Source organism: Pristiophorus japonicus, chromosome 5 (assembly GCF_044704955.1).
Source record: "Pristiophorus japonicus isolate sPriJap1 chromosome 5, sPriJap1.hap1, whole genome shotgun sequence".
NCBI classification, from domain to species: domain Eukaryota; kingdom Metazoa; phylum Chordata; class Chondrichthyes; family Pristiophoridae; genus Pristiophorus; species Pristiophorus japonicus.
This window is the reverse complement of record NC_091981.1, coordinates 223074164-223091689: the sequence shown is the minus strand read 5'-3', so window position 1 is coordinate 223091689 and position 17526 is coordinate 223074164. Positions and strand designations below refer to the sequence as shown.

The 17526-nt window shown below is 42.6% G+C and overlaps 1 protein-coding gene across 3 annotated transcripts in view; it reads left to right on the top strand.

Annotated features, from left to right (window-relative positions):
- Nucleotides 1-739: 739 nt before the first annotated feature.
- Nucleotides 740-17526, top strand: part of olah (oleoyl-ACP hydrolase) — a 63584-nt gene continuing 46797 nt past the window's right edge. Inside the window, exons 1-3 of one of the 3 annotated variants that reach the window (XM_070881338.1) lie at nucleotides 932-1011; nucleotides 6174-6311; nucleotides 8165-8296. In XM_070881338.1, coding sequence (XP_070737439.1) covers nucleotides 8167-8296 — 130 coding nt within the window. In that variant the 5' untranslated portion in view covers nucleotides 932-1011; nucleotides 6174-6311; nucleotides 8165-8166. Of the gene's footprint in view, nucleotides 1012-6173; nucleotides 6312-8164; nucleotides 8297-17526 lie in introns of all 3 variants that reach the window. The other 2 variants (XM_070881339.1, XM_070881336.1) reach the window with 2 other exon arrangements.

Genomic DNA, 17526 nt, shown 5'->3' with positions numbered 1-17526 from the left:
TATCACCTTAAATCTATGTCCCCTTCTGCCACTGAAAACAGTTTCTCCTTATTTACTCTATCAAAACCATTCATGATTTTCAACACCTCCTTCAAATCTCCTCTTAACTTTCTCTGCTTTAAGGAGAACAACCTCAGCTCCTACAGTCTCTCCACATAACTGAGTTCCCTCATCCCTGATACAATTCTAGTGAATTGCTTCTGCGTCCTCTCCAAGGCTTTAACATCCTTCCTAAGGTGTGGTGCCCAGAATTGAACAAAACACTCCAGCTGAGGCATAACCAATGTTTTATAAAGGTTTGGCATAACATTTCTTGCTTTTGTGCTCTATTAATAAAGACAAGGGTCCCATATGCTTTTTAACAACCTTCTCAACTTGTTCCTGCCATCTTCAAAGATTTGTGTACGTACACCCCAAGGTCTCTTTGTTCCTGCTCCCCCTTTAAAATTGTACAATTTATTTCATATTGCTTCTCCTCGTTCTTCCTACCGAAATGCATCACTTCACTCTTCTCTGCGTTAAATTTAATCTGCCATGTGTCTGTCCATTTCACCAGTCTATGTCCTCCTGAACTCTGTTACCATCCTCCTCAATGCTTTACTACATTTCTGAGTTTTGCGACATTTGCAAATTTTGAAATGTTGCCCTGTATACCCAAGCCCAGGTCATTAATATATATCAAACCTTTTGAGGTTCAGCCTTGTCTGATGATGTAATTCGCCTTATAAGGCTGCAGCCAAGTCTAAAATAAAGACAATTGACCTTCCCTGCCGGGGCTGGATATTTGCCCCTTGTGTATATTTAATTATCTTTAGATTTCTTAGTTTAAAAAAAATCTCCTTCAGGTTCTCCGTTTGATTTGATATTCATTGATCTTTGGAATACTTTCAATACAGACTGTGGGCTGTCCATCATCTCCACACCGCGCCCCCCGCCCCCGCGGTGCGTACCAGCGTGAGTGCAACAAACCCGGGGGGCACGGAGGAGGAAGAGACAGGATGGCCACCGCAGGTCAGTGTTTTGAGCTCGCAAGCCTCAACCTTGTGCTTGGTCCGGGTCCTAATAGCTTATTAAACGGTGATTTTGTATGACCGACCTTTGAGGAGTGCAATCAGAATTGTTTGGCTGCGGTGCTCGTCATGCACAATGTTACCAGTAATAATTACAAGGGTGCACGTAAGCAGTGTGCGTATAGTAGAAATGCTGCCAGTAATAACTTATGAACGTGCATATTGTATCAAAATTGCTACCAAAAGTTGTACGAGTAAATATTAGAAGCGCTTCTAAACAAAAAGAAACCTGCAGGTGCTGGGAATCTGAAACAGAAAGTGAAGAATGCTCAGCAAATCAGGCAGCTGGAGAGAGAGAAGCAGTTTAGGTCTGAGATCAGCGATGGCTCAGCTGGTAGCATCCTCACCTCTGAGTCAGAAGGTTGTGGGTTCAAGTCCCGCTCCAGAGACTTGAGCACAAAAATCTAGGCTGACACTCACTGTCTACTCCAGTTCTGAGGGAGTGCTGCACTGTCGGAAGTGCTGTCTTTCGGATGAGCGGATGAACTGAGACCTACCTGTCTGCTCTCTCAGGTAGATGGAAAAGATCACATGGCAATATTTTGAAGACGAGCAGTGGAGTTAACAACGGTGTCCTGGCCAATATTTATCCCTCAATCAACATCCATGTTGCTGTTTGTGGGAGCTTGCTGTGCGCAAAGCGCTGCCTACCTTACAATAGCAACTACACTTCAAAAGTACTTCATGGTTGTAAAGCACTTTGGGATGTACTGATGTCACGAAAGGTGCTGTATAAATGCAAGTCTTTCTTTCAATCAGTAAATATTAGAAGCAGTATAAACAAAAAGCACAATAAAACCTGCAGATACTGGGAATCTGAAACAATATGCTAGAATAAAAACAAAAAATGTTGGAAACACTCAGCGGGTCAGGCAGCAGCTGTGGAGAGAGGGACAGAATTAATGTTTCAGGTCGATGAACTAGAAGTAACGGAGAGTGCTGATGAGGGTAGCGGGTTGATATTGCATATATGAACTTTCACAAGGCATTTGACAAAGTACCACATAATAGACTTGTTAGTAAAATTAAAGGGACAGTGACAAATCTTTGAAGGTGGCAGAAACTACTTGAGAAGGCTGTTTAAAAAAAACATTTGGGATCCTTGGCTTTATTAATAGAGGAATACAAAAGCAAATAAGTTATGCTAAACCTTTATAAAACACTGGTTAGGCCTCAGCTCGAGTATTGTGTTAAATTCTGGACACCATAATTTAGGAAGGATGCTAAGGCCTTGGAGAGGATGCAGAAGAGATTGACTATAATGGTTGAAGGATTTTAGTTATGTGGAGAGACTGAAGAAGCTGAAGTTATTCTCCATAGAGCAGAGTGGGTTAAGAGGAGATTTGATAGAGGTGTTCAAAATCATGAATGGTTTTGACAAAGTAAATAAGGAGAAACTGTTTCCAGTGGCAGAAGGTTCGGTAACCAGAGGTCACAGGTTTAAAGTCATTGACAAAAGAACGGAGGTGACATGTGGAAACATTTTTTACAGTGAATTGTTGTGATCTGGAAAGCACTGCCTGTAAAGAATGGTGGATACAGATTCAGTAGTAACTTCCAGAAGAGAATAGGATAAATACTTGAAGGAAAACATTATAGGGCTATAGAGCAGGAGAGTGGGATTAATTGCATAGAATGACCTCCTCCTTTGCTGTAACATTCTATGACTCTATGAACGGCTTTTAAGCAAGTGCAGAGCAAGCGGAAAAGAGGGAAGTAAAGAACAAAGGGGAAGGTCTGTGATCGGGTGGAGGGCAGGAGTGATTAAATGACAAAAGTGATGATGGTGCAAGGGAAAAGGAGGTGATAATGAAACAAGATCAAGCAACCACGACAGAATATGCTAGAAATACTAAGCAGGTCAGTAAGTGTCTGTAGAGAGAATAAAAGTTACCATTTCAGGCTTGTTATATATGTATACTTGTATTTACAACCACCAGAGGGCTTGGGAGCACAGGTATTTAAGGAGGCTTCACAGGTTGGAGAGGCACTCTGGAGACTTGCAATAAAAGACTAAGGTCACACTTTACTTTGAGCTCACAGTGTTCAGTCTGACTCTTTCTCGATACACAACAAGGCTGAAATGGTTAACTTTATCTGCTGTCTCCACAGATGTGGACTAACCCACTTAAGTGTTTCCAGCATTTTCTGTTTTTGTTTTATGTTTGTATGAATATTACAGCCGTAATTACAACAGTGACTGCACTCCAAAAGTACTTAATTGCCTGTAAAGCACTTTGAGATATCCGATGATCGTGAAAAGCTCTATATAAATGCAAGTCTTTTTTTAATATTGCAAGGCAAGTAGCTTGTAAGAATGATTCCAGGTGTAAATCGAATGAGCTATGAAAAACGATTAAAAAGAGTTTACCTTGAGGTTGGCTCATTGATGATATGCAAATGATTAAATGGTAAGCCTGGACATTATAGCAAAATGTGCCAGGCTCATAGGACCACAGAATGTAAATTTAAATTAGTGAATTTAAAATTGATTAGGAAGAACTTCTGACAAATTTATGAAATTATCTGCCAGGTAAGATAATAGAGGCATGAGTATATTAGAGATATTCAAAATGCAGTTGGATGATAAATTGGGAGAGTTATATCTTTGAAAATAACTTGTACTATACTATTTAGACAAAATCTTTATAATTTAATGTTTTGCATCCAACATTGCTGTGGTGCCTATCTCCCAGGATGTCACATGTCCATATCGCAAAAATTTGCAAGTGGCTAAAATGAGAACTTGAAAAACATGAATTTATACAGCATTTTATCACGCACCAAAAACATTCCACTGTTCTTCACATACAATGAATTACTTTAAAGTACAGTCACTTTTGCATAAGCAAACACGACTATTTGCATGTGGCTAAATACTATAAACAGCAACGAACTGAATGACCGGTTAATTTGTTTTTTGAAGGTATTGGTTCAGGGAGGAATTTTGGCTGGGTTACCATGAGAACTTATTGCTCTTCTTCAAAAGAGGTGCCATGGGAAGATGAATAAACTAAAAGCAGTTTGATTCAATTATTAACTACCAAGGAAGAATGAGTAAGCAGGTGAAATACAATGAGCCAGCTTGGTCATTTATCAATATAAACTACCATTCACGAAGCAATAAATACCACAAAACTAACCACACTGGCTCAAATAATTTCTTCAGACATGTTTCATCTGCCACTTTTCTGCACTCAGGTCAGATTATATTGCTAGAAACATCATTTGCAACATAACAAACACAAAATGTTCAGATCTGAATAAAAGTGATTCCTATAAAATTGGGTAAATAAGGTTAGTGTTATCTGTAAGAAGTTTCCCTCAGATAGATCTGACCTTCAGTTTTGGACATGGTGTTTGAGTTGTGTGTGAATGTGAAAGAAGCATCACGGGTGTTGTTTTCATCCTGCTTCTTTGGAACTGCAGTATGCCGAGTGCATCATTAAACCCCTGCCTCATGACAATCCAAGTAGAAAGAACCAGTGTGTTGCAGTTCCTGTGGAGAAGTTCTGTGCTTATGAAGAAGATTCATTCTGAGGTTGAAGTTTTCACTCCAGAACTTTAGCACACAATCTAGGTTGATACTTCAGTGCAGTACTGAGGAAGTGCTACATAGTCAGAGGTGTCATCTTTTGGAAGATATATTAAACCAAGGTGATGAAGAGCAAGGGAGTTCTCCCAGTGTCCTGGCCAACATGTATCCCTCAGCCAACACTGCCAAAACAGATTTACTAGTCTTTCAACTCATTGTTGTGTATGGCACCTTGCTGTGTGCAATTGGCTGCCATGTTGGCCTATATAACAGTAGTGACTGTACTTCACCTGTGAAGTGCTTTACATAGTAACATAGAAATTTACAGCACAGAAGGAGGCCGTTCCGGTCCATCGTGTTCGTGCCGGCTGACAAAAAGTCACACGGCCCTTGGTCAGCAGCCCTAAAGGTTACATATAAACCTATGAACAATGACAGAAAGGCAAAGAGCACCCAGCCCAACCAATCCGCTTCACCACAACTGCGACACCCCTTATACTAAAACATTCTACACTCCACCCCAACCGGAGCCATGTGATCTCCTGGGAGAGGCAAAAATCAGATAAAAACCCAGGCCAGTTTAGGGAGAAAAAAATCTGGGAAAATTCCTCTCCGACCCATCCAAGCGATCGAAACTAGTCCAGGCGATCACCCTGGCCGTATTCTATTCCCTGCAGTACTCACCATTATATCTGCTCTGTCCAACAAAAGGTCATCCAGTCTAATCCCAATTACCAGCTCTAGGTCCGTAACCCTGCAGGTTACTGCACTTTAAGTGCCCATCCAACCATCTCCTAAAAGTGGTGAGGGTTTCTGCATCCACCACTCTTCCAGGCAGCGAGTTCCAGATCCCCACAACCCTCTGCGTAAAGAAGCCCCCCCTCAAATCACCTTTAAACCTTCCACCAACCGCCTTAAAACAATGCCCCCTCGTAATAGACCCCTCCACCAATGGAAATAGACCCTTACTATCCACTATGTCCAAGCTCCTCAATATTTTGTACACCTCAATGAGGTCACCTCTCAACCTCCTCTGTTCCAATGAAAACAAACCTAGCCTATCCAATCTGTCCTCATAACTAAGATTCTCCATTCCAGGCAGTATCCTAGTAAATCTCCTCTGCACCCTCTCCAGTGCAATCACATCCTTCCTATAATACGGCGACCAGAACTGCACGCAAAACTCCAACTGTGGCCTAACCAAAGTATTATACAATTTAAGCATAAACTCGCTGTACTGAGGGAGTGCTGCACTGTTGGAGGTGCCGCCTTTCAGATGAGACATTAAACCATCTGCTCCCTCAGGTGGTCGTAAAAGATCCTATGGCACTATTTCAAAGAAGAGCACATGAGTTAACCCCAGTGTCCTGGCCAATATTTATCCCTCAATCAATATCACTAAAAAACAGATTATCTGGTCATTATCATGTTGCTGTATGTGGGAGTTTGCTGTGCGCATATTGGCTGTCGTGTTTCCTTCTTAAGTACTTAATTTTCTGTAAAGCGCTTTGGGATGTCTGGTGGTTGTAAAGGGCGCTATAAAAATGCAAGTTTGTTCCTTTTCTCAGATTCTTGAACTGCACTTCACTGACCCAGAATTGCTACTGACAGACTCCTCAAGTTGGCTGGTGCTAACTACATGTGGATGTTTTACCCAAGGTTCCTCAACACTCTGATTCCTGATCAATATAATGAAAGTCTAATATGTTAGTTGTACATTTTTTTAACCCTGGATTCATAATGCTAACTTAAGTTATAAACTTACATTTACTGTCATTTGAGGTTTGCTTCAGTCATGGTTAGAAACATAGAAAATAGGTGCAGGAGAAAGCCATTCGGCCCTTTGAGCCTGCACCACCATTTAATATGATCATGGCAGATCATTTTTGCAACTTTAGTACCCCATTCCTGCTTTCTTTCCATACCCCTTGATCCCTTTAGCTGTAAGGGCCACATCTAACTTCCTTTTGAATATATCCAACGAACTGGCCTCTTCAACTTTCTTTGGTAGAGAATTCCACAGGTTCACAATTCTCTGCGTGAAGAAGTTTCTCCTCATCTCGGTCCTAAATGGCTTACCCCTTACCCTTAGACTGTGACCCCTGGTTCTGGACTTCCCCAACATCGGGAACATTCTTCCTGCATCTAACCTGTCCAATCCCGTCAGAATTGTATATGTTTCTATGAGATCCCCTCTCATTCGTCTAAATTCCAGTGAATATAAGCCTAGTCGATCCAGTCTTTCTTCATATGTCAGTCCTGCCATTCCGGGAATCAGTCTGGTGAACCTTCGCTGCACTCCCTCAATAGCAAGAATGTCAGAAGGAGACCAAAGCTGTACAAAATATTCAAGGTGTGGCCTCACCAAGGCCCTGTCCAACTACAGTAAGACCTCCCTGCTCCTATTCTCAAATCCTCTCACTATGAAGGCCAATATGCCATTTGCCTTCTTCACCGCCTGCTGTACCTGCATGCCAACTTTCAGTGACTGATGTACCATGACACCCAGGTCTCGTTGCACCTCCACTTTTCTTAATTTATCACCAGTCAAATAATATTCTGCCTTCCTGTTTTTGCCATCAAAGTGGATAACCTCACATTTATCTACATTACACTGCATCTGCTATGCATTTGCCCACTCACCTAACCTGTCCACTGTCCAAATCACCCTGCAGCCTCTTAGCATCCTCCTCACAGCTCACACTGCCACCCAGCTTAGTGTCATCTACAAACTTGGAGATATTACATTCAATTCCTTCATCTAAATCATTAATGTATATTGTAAATAGCTAGTGTCCCAGCACTGAACCTTGTGGTACCCCACTAGTCACTGCCTGCCATTCTGAAAAGGACCCGTTTATTCCTACTCTTTGCTTCCTGTCTGCCAACTAGTTCTCTACCAACGTCAATACATTACCCCCAATGCCATGTGCTTTAATTTTACACACCAATCTCTTGTGTGGGACCTTGTCAAAAGCCTTTTGAAAGTCCAAATACACCACATCCACTGGTTCTCCCTTGTCCACTCTACTAGATACACCCTCAAAAAATTCCAGAAGATTTGTCAAGCATGATTTCCCCTTCATAAATGCATGCTGACTTGGACCAATCCTGCCACTGCTTTCCAAATGCACTGCTATTTCATCCTTAATAATTGATTCCAACATTTTCCCCACCACTGATGTCAGGCTAACCGGTCTATAATTCCCTGTTTTCTCTCTCCCTCCTTTTCCCTTAGGAAAGTCTTTCTACATAACATTTTGGAGAGAACGTGTAATCTGTTGCTATCTTTGGCAGGTGGTCATTTATGCAGGTGAATTATCATATGGTTCGGTTCCAATCCTGAAGTAACACTCCCTCTGAGCCAACATTTCAATTTCTGGCATCAGCTGTCTCATTTATCTCCAGGGTCTTAGATTTGAACTCGCATACCAAAAATAAAAGAAACAATGTTGCAATTCAGCAGCACAAAATATCCAAACATAAAATGTAAATATGCATGTTTGTATTCTTTGGGATAATCAAATCTTTATTTTAAAATTGTGTATTTATATTACAGAAATGGATAAAATAGTGAACTGCCTGTACAGAAGACCTGAAGCTCTTTTCAGACTTATCTGCTTTCCCTGGGCTGGAGGTGGATCTATACATTATGCTCAGTGGGGAAAACACTTTAACAATTCAGTAGAAGGTAACACTGTATGAATCCTTTGAAATATCTTTGCTGATAAATATACAAAGCAGATAATACTTGGTAATTAATTCTTTATAATACTATATGGCACTTTGTATAATTTTACATGTATTAAGAATAATGTCAACAAAACTTTTGTGTTTATATATTTTTACCTCATCTTTCTCTCTCTATCCTTACTAGATCCCCAGTGCTGCCCCGCCATGTATAGTCCAAGGGCAGATTTATCTTAAATGTAGATTTCTGCTCAAATGTTGTCAACACTACTCCAAGGGTTGACGGTGGATAGGCAATGGCAGACATTTAAAGAGCACATGGATGAACTTCAACAATTGTACATCCCTGTCTGGCGTAAAAATAAAAAGGAGAAGGTGGCTCAACCGTGGCTAACAAGGGAAATTAAGGATAGTGTTAAATCCAAGGAAGAGGCATATAAATTAGCCAGAAAAAGCAGCAAACCTGAGGACTGGGAGAAATTTTGAATTCAGCAGAGGAGGACAAAGGGTTTAATTAGGAGGGGGAAAATAGAGTATAAGATTAAGCTTGCAGGGAATATTAAAACTGACTGCAAAAGCTTTTATAGATATGTGAAGAAAAAAAGAATAGTGAAGACAAATGTAGGTCCCTTGCAGTCAGAATCAGGTCAATTTATAATGGGGAACCAATTGAACAAATACTTTGGTTCTGGCTTACTAAGAAAGACACACATAACCTTCCGGAAATACTAGGGGACCAAGGGTCCAGCGCGAAGGAGGAACTGAAGGAAGTCCTTATTAGTCAGGAAATTGTGTTCGGGAAATTGATGGGATTGAATCCCCAGGGCCTAACAGTCTGCATCCCAGAGTACTTAAGGAAGTGGCCCTCGAAATAGTGGACGCATTGGTGATCATTTTCCAACATTCTATAGACTCTGGATCAGTTCCTATGGATTGAAGGGTAGTTAATGTAACCCCACTTTTTAAAAAAGGAGGGAAAGAGAAAACAGGGAATTATAGACTGGTTAGCCTGACATCGTAGTGGGGAAAATGTTGGAATCAATTATTAAAGATGTAATAGCAACGCTTTTGGAAAGAAATGACATGATTGGTCCAAGTCAGCATGGATTTATGAAAGGGAAATCATGCTTGACAAATCTTCTAGAATATTTTGAGAATGTAACTGGTAGAGTGGCAAGGGAGAACCAGTGGATGTGGTGTATTTGGACTTTCAAAAGGTCCCACACAAGAGATTAGTGTTCAAAATTAAAGCACATGATATTGGGGGTAATGTATTGACGTGGATAGAGAACTAGTTGGCAGACAGGAAGCAAAGAATAGGAATAAACGGGTCCTTTTCAGAATGGCAGGCAGTGACTAGTGGGTACCGCAAGGTTTACTGCTGGGACCCCAGCTATTTACAATATACATTAATGATTTAGACGAAGGAATTGAATGTAATATCTCTAAGTTTACAGATGACACTATGCTGGGTGGCAGTGTGAGCTGTGAGGAGGATGCTAAGAGGCTGCAGGGTGACTTGGACAGATTAGGTGAGTGGGCAAATGCATAGCAGATGCAGAATAATGTAGATAAATGTGAGGTTATCCACTTTGGTAGCAAAAACAGGAAGGCAGAATATTATCTGAATGGTGACAGATTAGGCAAAGGGGAGGTGCAACGAGACTTGGGTATCATGGTACATCAGTCATTGAAAGTTGGCATGCAGGTACAGCAGGCGGTGAAGAACGCAAATGGCATGTTGGCCTTCATAGCGAGAGGATTTGAGTATAGGAGCAGGGAGCTCTTACTGCAGTTGGACAGGGCCTTGGTGAGGCCACACTTTGAATATTGTGTCCAGTTTTGTTCTCCAAATCTGAGGAAGGACATTCTTGCTATTGAGGGAGTGCAGTGAAGGTTCACCAGACTGATTCCCGGGATGGCAGGACTGACATATGAAGAAAGACTGGATCGACTAGGCTTATATTCACTGGAATTTAGAAGAATGAGAGGGGATCTCATAGAAACATATACAATTCTGACGGGATCGGACAGGTTAGATGCAGGAAGAATGTTCCCGATGTTGGGGAAGTCCAGAACCAGGGGACATAGTCTAAGGATAAGGGGTAAGCCATTTAGGACCAAGATGAGGAGAAACTTCTTCACTCAGAGAATTGTGAATCTGTGGAATTCTCTACCACAGAAAGTTGTTGAGGCCAGTTTGTTAGATATATTCAAAAGGGAGTTAGATGTGGCCCTTATGGTTAAAGGGATCAAGGGGTATGGAGAGAAAGCAGGAATGGGGTACTGAAGTTGCATGATCAACCATGATCATATTAAATGGTGGTGCAGGCTTGAAGGGCCGAATGGCCTACACCTGCACCTATTTTCTATGTTTCTATGTTGTTTCTATGTCAAACCGATAGTCACCTGCTTGGCTTTAGAAAAAATTACTTCACTCACAGTGCTCATAATCTCCCTATAAATTAGTTATTTCTCCATGCTTTCTCTAAGTTAGAATATGCATTAACATTTCTGGAACTTGTGATAGGAATAGTGAGTTGTTAAGCTGGTTATATAACTTTGTAAGAAAACTCAAAAATCAGACCATGATAAATGGACACTAGTTCTGTGCAGAGACCCTTGGGGGAACTTATTGCTACTCAAGCTATGCTCAAGCTACTATTGCTATTCTCATCTTCATTAATGACCCCTCAAGATAATTATGGATGAGGAAGGCCATTCAGCCTATCTTAAATCATCCATCCAGGAAGGTCCTAACGTCTGCTCCCTCCATGGCAGCATCCAGCTGTTTCCTACATTATTCCAGGGTTTTCACCCCTACTATTTATTGAAAAGTCTATCCCACTTGTTGATCTGCATGAAGAAGAAATTCCTGATGAGTCCTAAATTTACCTTTTACTCATTTGATTTGTATCCCCTTGTGGATCCTATTGCAATTTAATTTAAAGTAATATTTCAGGTTTACTTTTTTCTATGCACTTAACTGTGTTACAAACTTCTACAGTTACCTCTCAGAAATCTTACTAGAAAGAAGAAATAACTGGCATTTATGCATCGTCTTTCACAATCTCAGGATACACCACAGTGCTTTACAACCAATTAAATACTTTTGAAGTCTAGTCACTATTGTAATGTAGGAAAAGCGGCAGCCAATTTGTGCACAGCAGAGGACCACAAACAGGAATGAAATAAATGACCAAATCATCTGTTTTTGGGGTTGATTGAGGGATAAATATTGTCCAGGACACTGGGAGAACTGCCCTGCTCGGCTTTGAATAGTGCCGTAGAATCTTTTACGTCCACCTGAGAGTACAGACAGGGCCTCGTTTTAACATCTCATCCGAAAGACGGCACCTCCGACAGTTCAGCACTCCCTCAGTACTGACGTGCTATCCTTGATTATGCATTCTAGTCTCTGGAGTGGGGCTTGAGCCCATGATCTTCTAACTGAGAGTGCGACTACTGTGACACAGCTGACACCTTACTTTCAGTTGAAAAGTCTAACTTTCTCCACTCTTTCCTTAAAACTCAGACTTTGACACTAGGCATTAGTCTCATGGCTCTTTTTGTACATTTGTTTCCTGTGCTTGATTGTCTTCCTTGTGTCTCGTCAACCAGAACTGTGTGTAGTAATTAATGTACAGTCTGAACAGAGTGTCATAACGTTCGATCACAACTGCCTCTGACCTATATGTTACAGTTTTGGCCATGTAGTTTAGCATTCTAATGGCTTTACTGATTGTTGCTCTGTATGAGTTGAACATGTTTATCATCGAGTCTACTGACACTCCTAGGTCTCGTTCAACTTCGTTCTTAGCTGTTTCAACAGCATTCATGGCGTGTGCGTGCTGTTTATTTGTCCTATTGATGTACATTACTTTATACTTGTCTGCATTCAATTTCATCTAAATCTTTAAAATCTTCTAACCATATACATATTTTCCAACTCATTCTGTAATTTCTGAGCTGTCACTTCTCATTCCTTTGTATTGAGTTTCCGAATCTAGGCCATTGAAATAGATTAGAAACTGGTAAGTAATGAGTAGAAGGCTTAGGCTTGTGATTCTTCACAAATGAGCTCCTGTTCTCAGTCAGCATAATTATATTAAGTATTAACATGTGAGAGGTGCTTTTCCACAGATAGGAATGAAGAGGTACCTGGGGAGTAATCATAGAAACATAGAAAATAGGTGCAGGAGTAGGCCATTCGGCCCTTCGAGCCTGCACCACCATTCGATAAGATCATGGCTGATCATTCCCTTAGTACCCCTTTCCTGCTTTCTCTCCATACCCCTTGATCCCTTTAGCCGTAAGGGCCATATCTAACTCACTCTTGAATATATCCAATGAACTGGCATCAACAACAGGGAATTCCACAGGTTAACAACTCTCTGTGTGAAGAAGTTTCTCCTCATCACAGACCTAAATGGCCTACCCCTTATCCTAAGACTGTGTCCCTTGGTTCTGGACTTCCCCAACATCAGGAACAATCTAACCTGTCCCGTCCTGTCAGAATCTTGTATGTTTCTATGAAATCCCCTCTCATCCTTCTAAACTCCAATGTATTAAGGCCCAGTTGATCCAGTCTCTCCTCATATGTCAGTCCGGCCATCCCGGGAATCAGTCTGGTGAACCTTCGCTGCACTCCCTCAATAGCAAGAACGTCCTTCCTCAGATTAGGAGACCAAAATTAAACACAATATTCCAGGTGCCTGACGACTATGTATGCGGGAAGTTTATCCGCCTCCAGCTCCTGACGGACCGCGTTGCAGAATTGGAGCTGAGGGTGGATTCACTCTGGAGCATCCACGATGCTGAGAATGATGTGAGTAGCACATGAAGCGAGTTGGTCTTACCGCAGGAGAAGGGTCCATAGCCAGCTAGGGAATGGAAGACCAGCAGGAAGAGTAGTGCAAGGAAGGTAGTGCAGGGGTCCCCTGTGGTCATCCCCCTGCAAAACAGATACACTGCTTTGAGTACTGTTGAGGGGGATGACTCATCAGCGGAGGGCAGCAGCAGCCAAGTTCATGGCACTGTGGCTGGCTCTGTTGCACAGGAGGGCAGGAAAAAGAGTGAGAGAGCGATAGTGATAGGGGATTCAATTGTGAAGGGAATAGATAGGCGTTTCTGCGGCCGCGACCGAGACTCCAGGATGGTATGTTGCCTCCCTGGTGCAAGGGTCAAGGATGTCTTGGAGCGGGTGCAGGACATTCTAAAAAGGGAGGGAGAACAGCCAGTTGTCGTGGTGCAGATTGGTACCAACAACATAGGTAAAAAAAGGGATGAGGTCCTACGAAACGAATTTAAGGAGCTAGGAGCTAAATTAAAACGTAGGACCTCAAAAGTGGTAATCTCAGGATTGCTACCAGCGCCACGTGCTAGTCAGAGTAGGAATCGCAGGATAGCGCAGATGAATACTTGGCTTAAGCAGTGGTGCAGCAGGGAGGAATTCAAATTCCTGGGGCATTGGAACCGGTTCTGGGGGAGGTGGGACCAGTACAAACCGGACGGACTGCACCTGGGCAGGACCGGAACCAATGTCCTAGGGGGAGTGTTTGCTAGTGCTGTTGGGGAGGAGTTAAACTTATATGGCAGGGGGGTGGGAACCAATGCAGGGAGACAGAGGGAAACAAAAAGGAGACAAAAGCAAAAGACAGAAAGGAGATGAGGAAAAGTGGAGGGCAGAGAAACCCAAAGCAAAGAACAAAAAGGGCCACTGTACAGCAAAATTCTAAAAGGACAAAGGGTGTTAAAAAAGGCTTTGTGTCTTAATGCAAGGAGTATCCGTAATAAGGTGGATGAATTAACTGTGCAAATAGATGTTAACAAATATGATGTGATTGGGATTACAGAGACGTGGCTCCAGGATGATCAGGGCTGGGAACTCAACATCCAGGGGTATTCAACATTCAGGAAGGATAGAACAAAAGGAAAAGGAGGTGGGATAGCATTGCTGGTTAAAGAGGAGATTAATGCAAAAGTTAGGAATGACATTAGCTTGGATGATGTGGAATCTATATGGGTAGAGCTGCAGAACACCAAAGGGCAAAAAACGTTGGTGGGAGTTGTGTACAGACCTCCAAACACTAGTAGTGATGTTGGGGAGGGCATCAAACAGGAAATTAGGGGTGCATGCAATAAAGGTGCAGCAGTTATAATGGGTGACTTTAATATGCACATAGATTGGGCTAACCAAACTGGAAGCAATACGGTGGAGGAGGATTTCCTGGAGTGCATAAGGGATGGTTTTCTAGACCAATATGTCGAGGAACCAACTAGGGGGGAGGCCATCTTAGACTGGGTGTTGTGTAATGAGAGAGGATTAATTAGCAATCTCGTTGTGCGAGACCCCTTGGGGAAGAGTGACCATAATATGGTGGAATTCTGCATTAGGATGGAGAATGAAACTGTTAATTCAGAGACCATGGTCCAGAACTTAAAGAAGGGTAACTTTGAAGGTATGAGGCGTCAATTGGCTAGGATAGATTGGCGAATGATACTTAAGGGGTTGACTGTGGATGGGCAATGGCAGACATTTAGAGACCGCATGGATGAACTACAACAATTGTACATTCCTGTCTGGCGTAAAAATAAAAAAGGGAAGGTGGCTCAACCGTGGCTATCAAAGGAAATCAGGGATAGTATCAAAGCCAAGGAAGTGGCATACAAATTGGCCAGAAATAGCAGCGAACCCGGGGATTGGGAGAAATTTAGAACTCAGCAGAGGAGGACAAAGGGTTTGATTAGGGCAGGGAAAATGGAGTACGAGAAGAAGCTTGCAGGGAACATTAAGACGAATTGCAAAAGTTTCGATAGATATGTAAAGAGAAAAAGGTTAGTAAAGACAACGTAGGTCCCCTGCAGTCAGAATCAGGGGAAGTCATAACGGGGAACAAAGAAATGGCAGACCAATTGAACAAGTACTTTGGTTCGGTATTCACTAAGGAGGACACAAACAACCTTCCGGATATAAAAGGGGTCAGAAGGTTTAGTAAGGAGGAGGAACTGAGGGAAATCCTTATTCGTCGGGAAATTGTGTTGGGGAAATTGATGGAATTGAAGGCCGATAAATCCCCAGGGCCTGATGGACTGCATCCCAGAGTACTTAAGGAGGTGGCCTTGGAAATAGCGGATGCATTGACAGTCATTTTCCAACATTCCATTGACTCTGGATCAGTTCCTATGGAGTGGAGGGTAGCCAATGTAACCCCACTTTTTAAAAAAGGAGGGAGAGAGAAAACAGGGAATTATAGACCATTCAGCCTGACATCAGTAGTGGGTAAAATGATGGAATCAATTATTAAGGATGTCATAGCAGCGCATTTGGAAAGAGGTAACATGATGGGTCCAAGTCAGCATGGATTTGTGAAAGGGAAATCATGCTTGACAAATCTTCTGGAATTTTTTGAGGATGTTTCCAGTAGAGTGGACAAGGGAGAACCAGTTGATGTGGTATATTTGGATTTTCAGAAGGCTTTCGACAAGGTCCCACACAAGAGATTAATGTGCAAAGTTAAAGCACATGGGATTGGGGGTAGTGTGCTGACATGGATTGAGAACTGGTTGTCAGACAGGAATCAAAGAGTAGGAGTAAATGGGTACTTTTCAGAATGGCAGGCAGTGACTAGTGGGGTACCGCAAGGTTCTGTGCTGGGGCCCCAGCTGTTTACACTGTACATTAATGATTTAGACGAGGGGATTAAATGTAGTATCTCCAAATTTGCAGATGACACTAAGTTGGGTGGCAGTGTGAGCTGCGAGGAGGATACTATGAGGCTACAGAGTGACTTGGATAGGTTAGGTGAGTGGGCAAATGCATGGCAGATGAAGTATAATGTGGATAAATGTGAGGTTATCCACTTTGGTGGTAAAAACAGAGAGACAGACTATTATCTGAATGGTGACAAATTAGGAAAAGGGGAGGTGCCACGAGACCTGGTACATCAGTCATTGAAGGTTGGCATGCAGGTACAGCAAGCGGATAAGAAAGCAAATGGCATGTTGGCCTTCATAGCAAGGGGATTTGAGTACAGGGGCAGGGAGGTGTTGCTACAGTTGTACAGGGCCTTGGTGAGGCCACACCTGGAGTATTGTGTACAGTTTTGGTCTCCTAACTTGAGGAAGGACATTCTTGCTATTGAGGGAGTGCAGCGAAGGTTCACCAGACTGATTCCCGGGATGGCGGGACTGACCTATCAAGAAAGACTGGATCAACTGGGCTTGTAGTCATTGGAGTTCAGAAGAATGAGAGGGGACCTCATAGAAATGTTTAAAATTCTGATGGGTTCAGACAGGTTAGATGCAGGAAGAATGTTCCCAATGTTGGGGAAGTCCAGAACCAGGGGTCACAGTCTAAGGATAAGGGGTAAGCCATTTGGGACCGAGATGAGGAGAAACTTCTTCACCCAGAGAGTGGTGAACCTGTGGAATTCTCTCCCACAGAAAGTTGTTGAGGCCAATTCACTAAATATATTCAAAAAGGAGTTAGATGAAGTCCTTACTACGAGGGGGATCAAGGGGTATGGCGTGAAGGCAGGAATGGGGTACTGAATTTGCATGTTCAGCCATGAACTCATTGAATGGCGGTGCAGGCTAGAAGGGCCGAATGGCCTACTCCTGCACCTATTTTCTATGTTTCTATGTTTCTATGTGAGGCCTCACCAAGGCCCTGTACAACTGCAGTAAGACCTCCCTGCTCCTCTACTCAAATCCCCTAGCTATGAAGGCCAACATACTATTTGCCTTCTTTGCCGCCTGCTGCACCTGTATGCCAACTTTCAGTGACTGATGAACCATGACACCCAGGTCTCGTTGCACCTCTCCTTTTCCTAATCTGCTACCATTCAGATAATATTCTGTCTTCGTGTTTTTGCCCCCAAAGTGGATAACCTCACATTTATAAACATTATACTGCATCTGCCATGCATTTGCCCACTCACCTAATCTGTCTAAATCACCCTGTAGCCGCTTAGTGTCCCCCTCACAGCTCACACCGCCACCCAGTTTAGTGTCATCTGCAAACTTGGAGATATTACATTCAATTCCTTCATCCAAATCATTGATGTATATTGTAAAGAGCTGGGGTCCCAGCACTGAGCCCTGTGGCACTCCACTGGTCACTGCCTGCCATTCTGAAAAGGACCCGTTTATCCCGACTCTCTGCTTCCTATCTGCCAACCAGTTCCCTATCCACGTCAGTATATTACCCCCAATACCATGTGCTTTGAT